The sequence below is a fragment of the Fringilla coelebs genome (genome assembly GCF_963513975.1).
Source record: "Fringilla coelebs genome assembly, chromosome: Z".
NCBI classification, from domain to species: domain Eukaryota; kingdom Metazoa; phylum Chordata; class Aves; order Passeriformes; family Fringillidae; genus Fringilla; species Fringilla coelebs.
This window is the reverse complement of record NC_140031.1, coordinates 40,185,087-40,203,048: the sequence shown is the minus strand read 5'-3', so window position 1 is coordinate 40,203,048 and position 17,962 is coordinate 40,185,087. Positions and strand designations below refer to the sequence as shown.

The window sequence follows — 17,962 nt, the reverse complement described above, 5'->3', positions numbered from 1 at the left end:
CAGTTTTGACTTATCTACAGGTAAGTTGTGTGGCTTGTTTTCTTCAGATAATGTTCAGGTAAATAATTGTACTTGAGTTGTGACTGTTTTGCATCTGGTGATGTGGCCTTTTTTTTCATTCTGAAAATTCGCAAAGATCTGGGTCTAATTAAAGGATCTAGAGAAAAATGAAATATAGAGTGTCTTTAGAATGACATTAGCAGAGGCGCTCTTTACTTAAATGTCATCTTGGAAATCTAGTACCTTCTTGAGTCACCCATTACTCAGTCAGTAACATGAATACTGTGATTTCTTCAAGCTAAAACAGTCTTTATTTCTTGTGAAGAAGTAAAGTTGTATACACTCTGGTTTTTCAAAACCAGAACTAAAGCCTAAAGCTGTCCTCCAAACCATAGAATCATAGACTTATTAAGATTGAAAGGCACCTTAATTTAGTTCAAATTTCTTGCCATTTTAATCACAGGGATGACATGAAATTGCCACCACCAGGTTGTTTTGTTCCATTATAACTGAAAATAACAACAGCTATGTCAAGATATTCCATGTAACACCAATAATTACACAAACTTTGAAACTGAAAAAACTTAAAATGGATGTTCACATGAAAGCATTTATCCAAACAAGAACTGGAAGTGTATGGGAATTATAGTTTATAGTCTCACATATTGTGGAATATTTTCTGCTTTTACTTTTTAAAAGAGGACAAAGGCCAAGAAACGTCAGTAGGTTGTGCAACAGAGGGCGAGACAGAGAGTATGTAGGCTAAGCAACACCGATGAATAAAATGTTAGCTGTCATGAAATGTGCTAAAAATAAGGAACAGTGGAAAAAAAATTGAATCAACAACTCTTATTCCTCTTAGGCTTGCTCTGTATAGTTATCACCTCTGCTTGGTAGTCAGATATAATCTGGCTGGTATTCCTCTGTATTGAGGGGTGTTAACCTTGCTATTATTGAAGAATAGACACAGCTTCCTTCTAAGACAAAGTATATCAGAACAGATACCAGATGAGGGGTATCATAGAATCATTAAGGTTGGAAAAACCTCCAAGTCCATCCTTTGAATGAACAAAACCTCATCAACTAAACCGCAGCGCTAAATTCCACTTGAACTTTTCCAGGAGTTGAGACTTCACAACATCCCTGAGCAGCCTGTTCCAATGCTTAATCACCCTTTCCATGCAGAAATTCTCCCTGGTGTCCAACATGAACATGCCCTGGCGCAGTTTGAGATTATGCCCTCTCATTCTGTCACTATTTTCCTGGGAGAAGAGGCCCACCCCCAGCTGGCTACACCCTCCTTTCAGGCAGTTTTGGAGAGTGATAAGGTCGCCTATGAATCTCCTTTTCTCCAGGCCAAACAAGCCCAGTTCCCTCAGCTCCTTCTCTCATTAATTACTCTCTTAACCCTTTTACCCACTCCATTCCCTGTTGCCAGACGCACTCCAGCACCTCAGTGTCTTTCTTGTAGGGAGGGGCCCAGAACTGGACGCAGCACTCCAGGTGTGACCTCTCCAGTGCTGAGTACAGGTGGGACAGTCACTGCCCTGTTCCTGCTGCCACATGATGGCTGATACAGGCCAGGATGCCATTGTCCCTGGCCACCTGGGCACAACTGGCTCATGTTCAACTGCTGACCAGCAATCCCAGATCCTTTTCCAGCAGGCAGCTTTCCAGTCACTCTTCTCCAAGCCTACAGAGTTGCATCAAGTTGTTTTGACCAAAATGTAGAATTGCAAAAATTCTGATTTGTTGAACACCACACAACGGACTTCAGCCCCTCAATCCAGCCAGTCCAGATCCCCTAGGAGATCCTTCCTACCCTTCAGCAGATCAACACTCCAACCCAGCATAATATCATCTCCAAACTTACTGCAGATGCACTCATCCAAATCACCAATAAAGATGCTAGACAGAGCTCCCCTCCCCTCCCCTCCAAGGGCTTTCTGTAATTACTTGACAAAACAGAAATCAGATGTACTTTTAAAGCTATGTATAAATATTTTCATTTGAATAAGCTTGTGTGTTGGAAAGTCATAATATACTGTTCATAGGCTGTAAACTATAAAGATTGTTTGCATATCAATTATTTAAAAGTTTTAAAAGCTCCTGTAAATTTATTTTCAGGTGGAACAGCATCCAGGCAGAAAGGATTTTTGGGGTGCATCCGCTCATTACGGTTGAATGGAATGGCCCTTGATCTGGAAGAGAGAGCGAAGATAACACCAGGAGTTGAACCAGGCTGCCCTGGACATTGTAGCAGTTATGGTAACCTGTGCCACAACGGTGGAAAATGTAGAGAGAAATACAGTGGATTCTCCTGTGACTGCACTTTCTCAGCCTATGCTGGTCCATTCTGTAAAAAAGGCAAGCATGTCTTTTATCTTTATCAGTTAATGACAACAGGATCATACAGTCCAGATGAAGATCTTCAAATCCCTTAAAGATATGTTGAAGTCTTGCAAAATAGGTGCTTTACGTAATGTAGGTAAATATTCAGATGAGTTTAGTCAATATTTGTAAGTTTTGCTAAGCACTTTTCTTTCAGAGATAACTTCAGTATATACCATTTAAGCAGGAACCACATTACCCGAGAGGATCAGCATCTTCATGCAACTATTTTGATTCTTTGATACTGCAGTAAATCTAGGAACTATGTTTTTTTGGTAAAGTATTTGGATTTCTATCTTTCAAATAGTAATCTCAAAACTAAGTCTGAGTTTAGAAAACAAACCAAGGAAGAACTTAAATCTACTTTTTTCTGTAAGAGAGTAAAATCTTTGCAAAAAGGACTGTGAGCCCATTTTCCAAGTCTTTTTAACATAGCTCTTTGGTGAAGCTATCATACTGGTAGACATGTCTGAATTTCAAAAATTGAAGTTTATCTAGAAGTTTTGGTGTTTGCATATAATTCAGGTTTGCAAAAAAATCCTGCTTCGTCCATGTATTAAATGCATTCTGCAAAGTACCTAGCAGCTTATATGCCACAACTTCATGTTACTCTAAATTAGCACAAAATCTGCCCTGTCATCACTGCTGCCACAAAAGTGAGGGACCCAAAGTCTATAGACTTTCGGTATGTAGTACTGCAGGTCTAATGCCACTGTATGAGGAATGATGTTTTTCCTCCTCTGCATCACAAGGACTAATAGTTGCACTGTAATATTCGGCAGAGATAGACTAGCTTCTGTTGCTAAAAGTGTGGGATGACCTGTATAATAACTTTCACTCAGCTTTTGTCGAATACTGGACAGATTACAGAAATTTCAAGAAATTTCTCCAAAGTATGAAAGCTGCAATCCAAAGCACTAAGATAATTGCTTTTAGCAGAAAAAAGCAGAAAACAGAAATCACAGAATTAAAGAAGCCCTCTGTAAGTGATTCATACATAAGAAGAACATAAGTTTCTATTTTCCTTGTCTTTCTCCCACCTGGGCAGTCTCTTCTACCATATATGTGTTTCAGACCAAATCTAATCTAAATGTTATGATTCAAATTGCTGCCCCCACTTCTTTGTAGGAGAACTATACATATGAGACAGAATATATTGTGCTTGAGGACTAGGATGATCAATAGAAAATAACCTAGAAAAAAATGCACTTCTTCATGAAATAGATATCTAAGAAATACATCTAAATCAGCTTTTGCCACAGACCAGGTTGTGTCTTAAATTCCTCTGTAGTTCTAAATGCTAGTTCCATTTATATTACTTTTTAGCTTTATGACAATAGTCTAGAATATATTATATTTTCTTCTGTGGTGTGGTAGAAGGAAAAAAACACCAACCAAACAAAAACAAGCTCTCTAGTGTTAGTTTGCATTATATTTAAATATTGAATTACTTTTTGTTTCAGAGATCTCTGCCTATTTCTGGACTGGCACTTCTGTGACATACAACTTTCAAGAATACTACACATTAGCTAAAAATTCCAGTTCTCATGCTTCTTCTTTCTATGCTGACATGACACTGGCCAGGGAAGCAATTACATTTGCCTTTCGGACAACGCGGACACCAAGCTTACTGCTCTATGTCAGCTCCTTCTACAAGGAATACCTCTCAGTCATTCTCACCAGGAATGGTGAGTTATCAGATTGGAAACTGAAAATTTCTGGAAACACTAATGAACATCATAACTGTGAGCTTCGATTTTCTCTGATTTCCAGACCTGACTCAGGAACTACATATTGTCCTGTTGTTTCTTTAGATGGTATCTTCGTCTTTCAGCTGCATCAAGCAATTCTTTCCACATGAAAAGCATTCCTCCTACTATGCTTTCAACCTTCACTACTGTTTTTTAATTATGTTGTCAAAAACATTTATTTCTGAAAACCCTTTAGAAATGTTTGGATTTTAAAGTTGGAAATGAAAATTAAAATTTATCTGAGCTGTGTCCTACTCATGAGGCCTATTAATTGCCATCCTCAAAATAAATTATGAAATAAAAGTTCATTTCATAAATTATGAAATTAAAGTTCATTATCCATTTCACAAATTAATCAGAGATAATGTCATTAAATTTATTTCATAAGCTACTTATGTATCTGTGAAAATACATATATATATATCTATACTTACCTGTAAAAATACATGTAACATTATTGATATTTCTGTTTAAGCTGGGCATTAATATTTGTCGGATATTTCTTTTCCATTTTTTCATCTAGATCTAGGTTTTTTATTTTTAAGTAAAAAACCCCCACAGGCTGAGTTAAATTTTCAGGTTTATCAAAGACTCTTTGCAGTCACTGTGGTTCTGTGCTTAAGGAAGGTTCTCTGCTTTCCTAGACACATATTTGGATATAGAGTAGCTGTATTATCCCCCCCATAATGTGACGTGGAACATGTGTTGCTCATGACTAGCCTGGATCTGACATGGTACCCTATTTCTAGAGCATGAATAGAAAGTTTTGGTCCATCTGCATCTGAGAAGGAATTTCTGACCAGGAAACTACATTGCCTCTGTGTTCTCTGAGTTTTTGTATGATTATTTGTGTACAGATGGTATTCTGGGAGTTAACAATAAGGAATGGAAAGTGATCTAGGAGTTAGTACACTGCATTCAATTTAATTTTCTAATGGTCAGAGGTTTACAGGACTGGACAGGGAAAATATTATTCAAGAATTATGAGTTATATTTGATAAGTAACAATTATGAGACCTACTAGACTGAGTTTTTCTCAACTGAATTTATAAAGTAATTAAAAAATTTCTGCCCAAATTTTAAGTCAATAATCAAAATTGAGAGAGATTATAACTATTTTTTGCCACTATATGCTGCTTTTGACATTGCTATTACTCATTCTGTTGCCTTTTTCTCACTTACATCCATTTCTCATGTCTAAGTCCTTAAACAAATGAAGCATTTGTTTTGCCCTTGCAGTACCCCTGTGAAGCACGTTAGATCATATATCGCTTCTTATATATTGTATAGTATATCATACATCATAAAGTATGTGATCTCTACTGCTTATAGTGTATGTACTACACCTTTTCTCTCTTTATCCCTGCAGGAAGTTTACAGATTAGGTACAAGTTAGATAGCCATCAAGATCCCGATGTCTTCAGCATCAGTTTCAAAAGCATGGCTGATGGACAACTACAACATGTGAAGATTAATAGAGAGGAGGAAACGCTTTTTGTAGAGGTAATTCTGTTAGGGGTGGGGGAAAAAGTGGCTTATCATAAAAATGTAGACAAGAAAAATGCAGTAAATACTTGCAACAAGGCAATTACCCCCAAATAAAATGTGCCTTAATATCTCAAGTAATCAAAGCAAAGTTAACACTCTCATGATGCACAGTCAAAATAAATGTCAGCCAATCTTTTTGATGTTAAATTTGTTTATTTCAAAAGGTCAATATCACCTCCTAATTTTATAAGAAAATGCAATTAATTGCTTGATTGTTGAATTTTCAAAGTTTGGTAAATGTGTGTGACTGCAGCTGTTTGTTTCGGTTTTACATTTACTTTTTTTTTAGTTAATTTATGCATTAAACTACAGTACAGATATATTTCCACACAGATAATAATTTAAGTCTGTTTTAACATTTTTCTTTGGTCTTTTACGTCATCAAAGCAATGTGGCTATTAAGGAAGATACTTTTTGTTATTTCATAAAAATTTCGTGATAAAATAGAAACATTTATTTTGCTAATGGTTGATACTAACAGGCAAAAAGTCTTTTCTTTTTTTAGTTTTAAATTCAAAATACCTGCATATTATAATTTAGTACTTTGAGTATAGAACTTGGTTAATGGTACTTGGCTTCAAGTTGTTCTAGAGGTACCCTGAAACGCAGAATATTTACAATATAATATTTGATTGTTATGAAGTTAAACACTGAGTGCCTTTTTAAAATTAAAAGAGACTTTTTCGTATTCTTAAAGGTTTGCTATTTTTTATTCATCTTAGAGGTAAAAAGAATCAGCCAAATCACTAAGATAAATAAAGGCTTATTAACTGGGGTGCTTAAGAATATCAGTTATAATCAGTGATCTAAGGAAGCTAATAATCTATTTCCTGATGAGTTTTTAAGCTATAAATAACAAATGCTTCTCTCAGACCTTCTTATTTTTAGCCTTGATGTTACTTGCTTTTTTGAAAATATTGACTACTATTTCTTCCATTATTCTACTTTGTTCCTCACTCTATCATTCTATAGGTTAACCAGAATGAAAGAATGAAGTTTATTCTGTCTTCAGGCACAGAATTCAATGCAATCAAGTCTCTCACACTTGGGAAGATTTTAGGTAAGTGGAACACCACAGCATTTTCTAAAACTGCAGGGTTTTCTAAAATATGGATCAGACGTAATCATGGGGCATGAAAAAAAAACCAACGCAAATGTCACTGAAAGACATTTGTTGTTGTGGATTTACTTAGACACAGAGTCACAATCAAGGTAGAAACTTCAGTCTTGTGGATATACAGATATAATCACAAATAAGTGCTTCCTGAAAAAATGATCAAGTGGGTTCCATTAAAAATAATTGTACACTTCTTTCTCATTTTGCAATCAAGCATTAAGAAACACCACTTTGTTTTCTATTCTGGAGAAAAAACAAATCAAATTGAAGTAATACACAAAGATGATATAATACTGTTAATCATGTATCGTACTTGAAAAACTTCCTGTGATTAGATTTTGATGTAAACAGTGAAGGATATGGTAATGTAAGTCAAATCTTTGTTTGAGATTGTCTAGTGATGATTCTTCAAAATATGTCTGTTTCTCCTAAGTAATGATCAAAATTAAATTTATCAATCTACAATCACCATTTCTTAAAAGAAAAAAGCAATAGCCTGGACTGAAATTCTCAAGACCTTGTTATTTTCATACCTTCCACTTTGGCAATGATAGAGGAAGATTTGGTGTTGGTGCAAATTTAAAGGTATTTTTTTTTCCTCTAAAATGATTGCATAGAATCACAGAAAGTTTTGGGTTGAAAAGGATGTAAAGGTCATCTAGTTCTAACACCCCTGCTGTGTGCCAGAACAGCTTTGTCCAGACCAGGTCATTCAAAGCCTCATCCACTGGCCTTGAGCACTTCCCATGAGGACATGCACTGCTATCCTGGGCAGTCTGCTCCAGCTGTGTGGGTCTCTCACCCACACAGCATAGAATTTCTTCCTTATTTCCAGGTTAAATCTAAAACTGTTCAATTTAAAGCTATTCCTTTCTGTCCAGTTACTACAGGCACATGTAAAATTGCACTCTTCAGCTTTAGTGTCATCCACAGAGTTGCTTCAGATGTACTCAATCCTACTCTTGGTGTCATTAAAGATGTTGAACAGAATTAGTGTTGGCCCAGAGGAGCACCACCTGTCACCAATCCCTATTTAGACATTGAACTGTTGCATGCAAATATTTTGATAAGGAGATCCAGTTAATTATCTGTCAAATAGGTGGTTGTTGTTTTCAATTATGAGAGTGTTATCTAGAAAAGGTTGAATAATAATTTTAAACATATAATAAAATTCATACAGTGATAGTTATTTTTATGAGAACAATTACCAAATGCTAAATAGCTTAAAATGTATTAAAGAAATTCAGAAGCTGTGTTTATAGACCAAAAAAAAAAGGTCTCAATTATTGTTTAGTTATCTTTAAGAGAATCTCAGTGTAGCTGATTTGTTTTCTTACTGGAAGAAAACCCTCTCTACCATAAACAGAAATGTAGATTTTTGAAATGTAGATTTTATATATAAATCTCACACTCCAAAAGAGAACTGGTGTGTAGATATGCACAGAAAATGAAAAAGAGAATGATCACTTATGCATAGCTTTAAAGAAGTATTTGCTGAAATGCAAACTACTACAAGAAAATTGTTACAAATATTTCCAAACATTACAATATGATGATAAAATTGAATCAGGAATGTATAATATTTTGAGGTGTAGTATTTAATGTAGTCACACTCACATAAGGTTAATACCACAGTGACTGGCACAGAATGAAAGCTTCTTCTATCTTTGTTATAAAATATCATATCAAAATGTTTACTTAAAAATGCATTTGATTAAATCTAAGGAAATTTAAATTTTTATAGAAATAGTCTATTGGTCTTTTGACCAGGACCAATATTGTCTCTTCCAGTTACAAAAATTCAGATTTTCTTCAGTTATATGATGGCTTTGCAATGACACGGCAGTGCAAAGCACAGAGTTATAATGACTTGCGGGGCAGTCAGCCCAATCTCTCTCAGAATCTGTACTGAAGAAAACTTTTCTCCCTGTTTCAAAGGAGTTACTGTTTCTCTTAGAAATCTGATTGCTTTAGGTTCTGATTCCTGTGGAGTCCTGTCTAGAGACTGAACAAGACTTCATGAAGGCAGAGGAAAAAAGTAATGAGTGTTTATGGCAGTGAAGAGGTCTAAACATAAGGAGTTAACAAAATATGAGATCATGTATTTCTTGTACATGAAAATGTTGTTCAGGAAAACCACATAAGGAAGCTTTTTTTTTTTTAAAGAAGAATCTTCAGTTGGAGAAGTACTTTTCTGAGCTCTTCTGCATTTGAATATGACAGTTTTTTGTTCAAACAAAACTTGTGCAGAATCTCCTGTTCTAGCTGGATCCCTGTGTGCCTATGGGACCTGAGGGGATTCAAGCAGTAAAACTGAAAAAGCTGGCTGATGTTCCTGCCAGGCCTCTCTCTGTGGTTTTTGAATGATGGAATCTGTTCACATTCCAGTTGATGGGAGGCTCACTGATGTTGTCCCAGGTTTCAATAAGGGTATATAAGACTGACCCAGGGAGCTACAGGCCCATCAGTCTCACTTCAGTGCCTGGTATAATTATGGACAAGATTATTCTAGAAGGCATTGAAAAACAGCTGAAGGACAATGCAGTCATTGGTCATAGCCAGTACAGGTCCATGAGAGGAAAGTCCTGCTTATCAAACCAAATTTCCATTTATGACAACATAAACATCCTTCATTGATCAAGGGAAGCCAGTTGACATAATCCTTTTCAGTAAATCTTTTGAAGCTGTCTCTCACAGAATCCTTCTGGACAAAATGTGCAGCCCACAGCTGGATAAACACATCATGGGGTGGGCGAGCAGCTGGCAAACAGGTCAAGCACAAAGGGTTACAGTGAATGGGGTGACATCAGACCGTCACTGGTGGGGTTCCACCGGGCTCCATCCTCAGTCCTCTGCTCTTTAAGGTCTTCATAAATGACTTGGATGACTTGAAGATACAGTCATTTTGACAATAATACTAAATTAAAAGGAGCTATTGACTCCCTTGAAGGCAAAGAGGCCCTGCCAAGAGACAGCAACAAATTAGAGGGCTGGGCAGTTGCCAACTGTATGGAGTTTAACAAAGACAAGTTCCAGAGTCTGTGGCTGGATGTAAGGACATAGTGGGAAATGAGATGTTGCAAAGCAGCACTGCAGGAAGGGACCTGGGTGTCCTGGTCAATGACAAGTGGAACATGGGTCAGCAGTGCCCTGGCAGCCAGGAGGGCCAACCCTGTCCTGGGGTGCATCAGGCACAGCATTGCGAGCCGGGCAAGGGAAGGGATTGCGCTGGGATGGCCTCACCTCGAGGTGCACAGTTTTGGGTGGTGTAATATAAGAATAAAGCTACTAGAAGACATCACAGTTCTTGTCTTAAAATGTTCTGATAGGAGCTGTATCTCTGCTGACTTTCTGCTTGGCTACTTCATCAAGACAAATGGTTGAAGCAGAGTTAAAGAGAGTTACTGAGTGTGTTCTGCTTTTTGAGGGATGTTTTTTGTTGGTTTTTTTTTTTTTAAAGACAATTTAGGTGGAGTAATTTTGCCTATGGTAAAGTTGGGTACTCTTAGCAAATGAATTGCTAGTAAGATACTTAATATCTTGGGTTTGAAAGAGAGGTCTCTTCTAAGAAAGGCAGGAGCCTCCCTTGGAATGGAAAATGTAAACCCCCTCCCTCCAAATTATTACAATTTTGAAATTAAGGGGCTCTCAGGCAAAGAGATGAGGGTAGCAGTGGCATTTCTTTACTAGTGTGTGTGATAAAGCAAACAAGCCCGCCCGGCTGGGCGCCTCACCAACCCTGGGGCAGCCGGTCCTGCTGCCCCAGCAGAGGAAGAGCAGCTGCCCCAGCCCCGTCCCTTACCTGCCCAATTCCTGAGGTATCTCTGCCCCACAACCAGATGCCCTCCTCCCCTGAGCTTGGCCACTTCTTTTGTTTTCTTAAGTACCCCGCCATTAATGTGTCCCAGCAACTTATGGGAAAAAATTGTGTAAGTAAAAAGTAACAAAAGGAAATAAACCTAGCCCCCAACACTTAAGGGTGCATAACTTCAGTTTACTGTAACATAAAATAAAAAACCTGTGAGTGTTTTCGAGTGCCACTTTCAGTCAGTTAAATTTTACTTTAGGAGGAAAGTGGATGATGGTGGTCTTCCCTAAGCCCTTTCACTTTTATCATCAAGATTGCCCAATCCAATATAAGGCCTTACTTTATCCAGCAATATTTCCAGTTAAGGAGTCAAGTAAAATCAACGGATTCATTTATTTCCTTTCCTATTATACATATATGTAGTTTAGTAAAGGATTTGTGCAGAAACTAAATAATAATAGAAAACTACTCTCCTCTTGAGGTTTTCAATCTGACACATACTTAGAGGCATATATTTTTGTCACAGGGGGTTTTTGAAAATGTTTTCTTGCCACTTCAGTGTTAATCTTTTTTAAAAAATATCCCATCCTGGCAGATGCTTCAGTGCATAGAAGCAGATATTGAAAACAACTGCAAAGAAAGCAGAAACAGTTAAACAGCTGACATTTTATGTAATCCATTAGTGTAGGCCAGCAGACTTTTGTCTGACACCCTTCTATCTAGTCCATCATCACTGCAATAAGCAGAGATTAGTGGAAGAAAATGCTACTATGCTGTTTTGCAACATTCTACCTGAACAAATTATCCCATTTTTTGTATTAACCTAAATTTTATTGCACTTAAAGTTATTCTGGTAGTCATTGTAAAGGTCACAATTGTGGGCTCCATGACATGTTAGAAGTGAAAATTATTGAGATGAAATTCCTTTTTTAATTGCAAATTTACTTCCCCTATGAGCTCTCCTTTTATAACTAGTACTTCCAGAGTTTTTGCTTAAATTAGAACTGTCAGAGTAATTAAACTGTTTGTTTTCTGCATCAAAAGTGGTGCTTTAGTAAGCATTACCAGTGCATTAACAGAGTTATAACATGCAGAGTACTTTTTGCATGTGTTTAGAAAGGTAACTCAAGAGAAAAAGTGAGGAGGTATCTTCTTTCTTTTTTTTTCCTCCCCCTTTGTGGTATCAATAATGGTATCATGTTTTAAAATGTATAGTAAATTGGAACACTATTCATTTTTTAAAATTTCATAGAAAATATCTTGATGGATTTCTAGGATTGGACGATTTAAGATCTTCAGGATTTTTGCTTTGACAGACTTGATGATGCTGAAATGGAGTAGATATATGAGTCTATAGAATGGATATGTTCCAAAAATGTTTATTTATGAGAAGAAACCCAATAAAATGCATTCTTGTGGAATTCATTCTTCAGTCTTATATCTTTGCAGAATGGGAAATTGTTGCATTTTAATTTAAATACTTTATTTACAATAGAAACTTTTTGCTTTTGGAACTTGCTCTAAGAATTCCCTCAGCAGATTAGCAACTGTCATCTGTCCAAAAGAAAGGGGGAGGTGTGAATGTATCTGACTGTCTTTTCATTAAAGTCAGACAAGAAAGAGATTCAGTGAATCTACATATGTTGCTGCAACTCAAATATGCTCAGAGGAACACAGGTTAATTATTCATTTATTCTTCTGACACTTTATTTTGTACATTTGCACTATGATTAATTGTGTTCTGTTCCTTTTGATTAACAGAAAACAGTGATGTAGATGAGGAGACAATGAAGGCAAACTCTCAGGGGTTTGTTGGCTGTCTATCTTCAGTGCAGTTCAACCACATTGCTCCTTTGAAGGCTGCACTGCACCACAGCAGCTCAGCCCCTGTCATTGTAAAAGGGCGTTTCGCTGAATCCAACTGTGGTACTTTAACTGGAGCTGACTCAACATCAAGTGAAACAACCCATTCATTTGCAGGTAGCATATGGTTATCACTTGTTCTGATCTCTGAGGCAAAATCCAAATAGAATACTCATGACCTGAATCACAACTGACTTTATTTTTCCATGCCGGTTAACATCTCTGGAGTAGTTTGTAAATAATTCTCTTTTATATGTACTTACTTCCTCTTCTCTAGCCTTTCTTTTTTCATCTGAATGTTTACATTTTTCTTTTTATCTCTGCAAAGTGTCATCTACATTAATGTTCTATGCATGCTTACTGACCCATACTACTGCCACTGTACCATATTGTAAATGAACTGTGACTGTGAGAATTTCTTAAAAAAACGTCTTCTACTTGTCTGTCATTTTCTTTTCTTTTTTTTTTTATTTTTTTCTGCTGCAGATCACTCTGGACCAATAGATGAGGGAAAGCCCTTAGCTAATGCAATCAGAAGTGACTCTGCAATTATTGGAGGTAATAGGGACTGTAACAAATCCACAGGAAACTTTTCTTTCTAACTGTGAATCTGTCAGTGATGAAGTGAAGTCAGTTTAGTTTTGTGTGCGTACAGAAACAAGTAAAAGCTCTTCATTTTGCTGCAGCTGGTAGACAGAAGTCAAGCATTGTTTTAAAATACAATTGATCAACTCTTTTTATTACATAAACTTATGTCGTGTTGCCATATATTGAAACATTCTGATGAAAAACACGGTAGTGAAGACAGAATTTCAACCTGCATAATAGTGCTGTCTATGACTTTAAAAATGTGCTTGGATTTCTTGTGAAAAAAGCATATATTTAAGAAAGAACCATCATTTCTTCTTGACTTTGGTGAAAAATTACATTTTGCTACAAAGTCATGTTTAAAATCTTCTTTAATAAATCTCGACAAAAAAGACTTCTTGAGAATATGAGGTGTCACTGCTTGAATCAATCCTCTGACAGTCTGAGGAAATTTCATCCTGGTTTCCTGTTTGGAAGGCAATGTCTGAAAAGACTCACTTGTGTTGATTTACAGCTTAAAATGCAAGTTAAAATAATAATAATAAAAAGAATTACTGTTGTTTTGAAATACAATCTCTTCTTCATTTTCTTCCTATTTCTTTTGGATATTTTTATCAGGCTAAAATGGAACTAAAAATGACCGTTCATAATTTTTTTTTCAATTTTTTTTTTTTTTTTTAATCAGAGGAATAGAGGAAGAACCATGTAGAATTGAGTTACTTCTGAAGTGAATATGGTTATAGTCCCTTTATTGTTTATGCCGGTCAGAATAGAGCATAAAGCTTACGATAGATGTGTGTGCTTAAAGTACAGGACTGATACAGGAACCTGGGGTACAGGTTCCATCACTGTGCCTTTCTGGATGATTGTCCATCTCATATGAATCCTATATGAAGGATCCATCTCATATGGACACCCCATGAAATCTACCAGTTCTTTCTTTTTAGCAAAAATGAGAAGTACTCAAGTGAGCATCAATAGGGGCAGTTTGGGGTTGGGGCCCCTCGTCAGAAACTCAGTTCATTTTACCAGTATTGAATATGTGCATGTCTCTGTCAGTTCAAATTTTCTTTCAAGGCATGGTATATTCTCCTGTGACAATCATCCTTTGTGAGAATTTCTAGGAGTATTTCATCTTTTGGGAGGAGCTGAGGAAATAAAACTTGAAGATAATATTTTGGCAATATAATTCTGTTTCAAATTGCATAGATACTTTGACAGAAAGGGCAGTGAGATGAAAAGATCAGACTCTCTACCTTTTAAATTCTGAAAATATTTACTTTCTAAGAGTCTTTAAGCCTCATAGACAAAGAAAATAGTGGATATTAGTAGAACAAAACTGTCCAGGCTTTTCATTAAAGTTAAAATTGTTTAAGTCTATGAATGGTTGAGTTAGGATAAGAACCTCTAGTCACTTTTGTCTTCCATTTATACGGGGATACCTGCTATGGTCACTGCATGCAAAAAGCACACTGCATGACCAGCGATCTTTAAGGGAGTAGTACCAAAGATACTAAAATGAGATTATTAAGCCTAGAAGCTTCCCTGTTTCTAAAGTGATACTTATTGTATCACTCTGATGATTTTGTACACACCAAATGAGAATTGTACCATTGATTTCAAGGAAAGTAAGAATTTAAAAATACATTTTCTGAGTTTTTTACATGTCTAACTTTGTCAAAACTTGCTTTACTGTTTCAAAAGATTAATATTTTTTTTAAATAAGTATCTGTACATAAAGATCACTATGTACTAGATAACTTAGTGTGGGTGGGGATTTTTAAGTGTGCTAACAACAAATCATTTTTTTAACTTCAAGCTATAATAGGTACAATCCTTTTAAGATAATAATAGCAATACAATTTTTTTGTTACTAAAAACATTTGGGAATTTGGCACTCACAATTGTTCTACTGCCTATGTTTGTTTAAAAGTCAAAACAAAGCAAACTGTGCAACATTAAGTAAAATTTAAACACCCTTAAATGAATATAACTAAGAAAGGTATAATTTCAGCTACTTCAGACAAAACAAGTTTATAGAAAAGTCCTTAAAGAGAGCATCTACTGTGATTGAAATAAAAGAATGACTGTTCTAGTTAATCTAAATAAAAACAAGGTTTATTTAGTTTGCCAAGTCCATCTCAGGAAAGGATCTACTGTATTAAAACCCTTATATTCCTACAATGCTGCTCATAGTAGAGATCAAGAAAATTGGCATGTAACGAATTTTGGATGCTCTGTTTTTATCTACAGTGCTAAGGGACTAGGTATTTTTATTTTTCTTGCAGTGGTGACCAAGTGGTGCAACAGACTGTCCCTTTATCTACTGAGGCACTGAGGCACTGCGTTACAACTGTTTCCCAGACTGCTTAGTGTTCTCTCCATCCCAACAGCCTAGTCCTATTTTCTGCCTCTTTGACAAACATGATCCATTTCCCTTTTGTTTCACATCTCCTCAAATTCCTCTCCTGCCCATCTTCTGATTCATGAAGCTAAAGTCCATAAGACCATTATGACTGGATGAATGAGGAAGAGGGGAGATGGGCTGAGAAGTACCTCACCTTACTGTTCCTTATCTGCAGTGGCTTGAGTTCCCAAACCAGCAGAGATTTAGGGCCTGATAGTGAAGGAGAAAAAGAAACCCTCTTATTGAAAATCAGTGGATTTTATATTACTGTTAATAGGGTGCAAAATTTCAAAGCAATCACCATAAAGCTTATGCTCTTTCTGATTTGAAAGCAGCTATGTCTTCTCATTTCTCAGGCTTTCCTGTAAGCCCTTCCATTATGTGATGTAGTCATTCCTTCTTCGTCCTGCCCTCTGGCTTATGTGTTATTATTTATCTGTCCTTTCTCATTACTTTTTTCTCTTTTCTTCTTGTAGGTGTGATAGCAGTTGTGATATTCATCCTGCTTTGCATCGCGGCCATAGCCATACGCATTTATAAAAAAAAAGGCATATACTCAAAAAATGAGGCAAAAGGATCTGAAAACGAAGACAGTGCTGAATCTGCATTGAAAAGTGAGCTCAGCATGCAAAACACAGCCACTGAAAATCAAAAGGAGTACTTCTTCTGATTGTCATTAATGATTTAATCTAATATAATGATGTGACAGTCTGACTTTCTTGCTAAGCCAGGGGGCTCTCACTGGGCAGAAAATGTTCTTGCACACTACTTTAAATGCAATGGATTTGAGACTTGCTATACTTGATATGTTCAGTCTCAGTGATTGCTGTAGCGGGCCTCTTTAAATTACATGCATTTCTTAGCTATTATACCGTAAATGCATTTTATGTAACAGTGAATTAGATATTGTAACCAATTTCATTGTTGGTAGTTTCCGACTGTTCTAATGTGACCTTCTACAAATGAAGTTTAATGTACACACTGAATATGATTTTTGAATGGGAAAATTGTTATGAATTTATTCCTATCCTTTTCTTTAAAATTTGATTGATGATTTTTTTGTTCAAGGTGAAAGGTAGATTCTAATACTTTGTGTTACTAAAGAAATTCTGCTGTGCTGCATTATGGTGATCCGTCTTACTTCCTCAAACTGAAAATGCCTTTTGAGCTGCTGTTGGCTGTTGTCAGCATCTGCTTGTGAGCCATGGCATTTGATGTCCAGAACAAACTGTATTTTTTTCCCCTGGGATATGACTGATATCTTCATTATCCCTTCCTTTTGTCAGGCTTAGTAGAACTGAAGAGTGTACAGTGGGTTTAAATATTTTAAAATCTCTTTCGCAGTAGATTTTCACTTACAGTCAGTTGATGGCACCAAGAGACTCATGCACATTCTAGGCAATTTGAATAAAACTGCGGGGGAAAAGGCAGGACCTTTGCTTGGAAATATCAAGTAAAACACTAACAATAGTTAATTTATCAAGGGCAAAACCACCAAAAGATGGTCAAGGTTACTGTCCCAGAAATTAGTGATGGTGCTTCTGTCAAGAAGTAATGCTCAGTGCACTATTTGGGATGTATTCTCTGAAATTGTTGTATCTATGATTTGTTCCAGACCTCAAGACTAATTTTTTTCAATGTTACAGAAATTATGCAGTGTCTGCCACATGAACACTTTCATTGTGCACTCTTCATAGTACCTACAATACCTCTGTGAGAAAAGGTCTGACTACACCACTCAAAATTAAAAAAGTGCTTGCTATGCTGACAGAGTAAATGAAAGCTATTTATATTGTACAAACAAATTGTTAGATATGAAGGCTAGGTTTAAGTTGTCTAAAAAGAAGATTGTAAGGTCATTTTAGACACCATAGGGTATTTGAAATACCCATGTGGCCTGATGTAAATGTAATAGATTCCACAGAGGGTATGTGTCTTTTGGTAGAAGGCATTATAAATGGCATTAGATGACATTATTTAGGTAACTGACCCACACAAAGCATTTTTTTGTTTTCCCCAGTCAGATGACTGGGTGTCTGGAGCTTGGATCTGAGAAGGCAAACAGGATTTCTGTCACCTTGTAGACTTGAGTTTGAAATTTAAATATCTTCCAGAATTTATTTATATCTACTCCCATTGAAAACAATGGGGACAGTCATTGTTTTTCTATTCAAAGAATCAAAGTTAGACCCTAGATTGTGCAGTTTAGAAGATATTTATCATAGGTGCCCAACAACATTATAAAGACATGGAAAACTGACACGGTATGCCAAAACCCTTAATATGTAAATTTCTTTACATAGATGGTAATTGTAAATATAAATGTCCAGCAGATGTTTTTGTTCAAAACTTATTTTCTTCCAATAGTCTTTACTTTCTTTTTTTCAGAATTCTACCATTCCTTTCTTCTTCCTTCTGTACAGATATACTTAGTTTGTAGGAAAAAAATTATTTCCTTTTTTGGGGTGCCTGGATGCTCTGCAATCATA

At 36.2% G+C, this 17,962-nt stretch overlaps 1 protein-coding gene across 1 annotated transcript in view; it reads left to right on the top strand.

Moving 5' to 3' along the window:
- Positions 1-16,143, top strand: part of CNTNAP4 (contactin associated protein family member 4) — a gene marked incomplete at both ends in the record, with an annotated part of 195,152 nt that extends 179,009 nt beyond the window's left edge. The window contains 7 exons of the mRNA XM_084225161.1: positions 2,128-2,367; positions 3,855-4,079; positions 5,512-5,645; positions 6,663-6,750; positions 12,377-12,595; positions 12,965-13,036; positions 15,950-16,143. Coding sequence (XP_084081287.1) covers positions 2,128-2,367; positions 3,855-4,079; positions 5,512-5,645; positions 6,663-6,750; positions 12,377-12,595; positions 12,965-13,036; positions 15,950-16,143 — 1,172 coding nt within the window. The remainder of the gene's footprint in view (positions 1-2,127; positions 2,368-3,854; positions 4,080-5,511; positions 5,646-6,662; positions 6,751-12,376; positions 12,596-12,964; positions 13,037-15,949) is intronic.
- Positions 16,144-17,962: the final 1,819 nt, after the last annotated feature.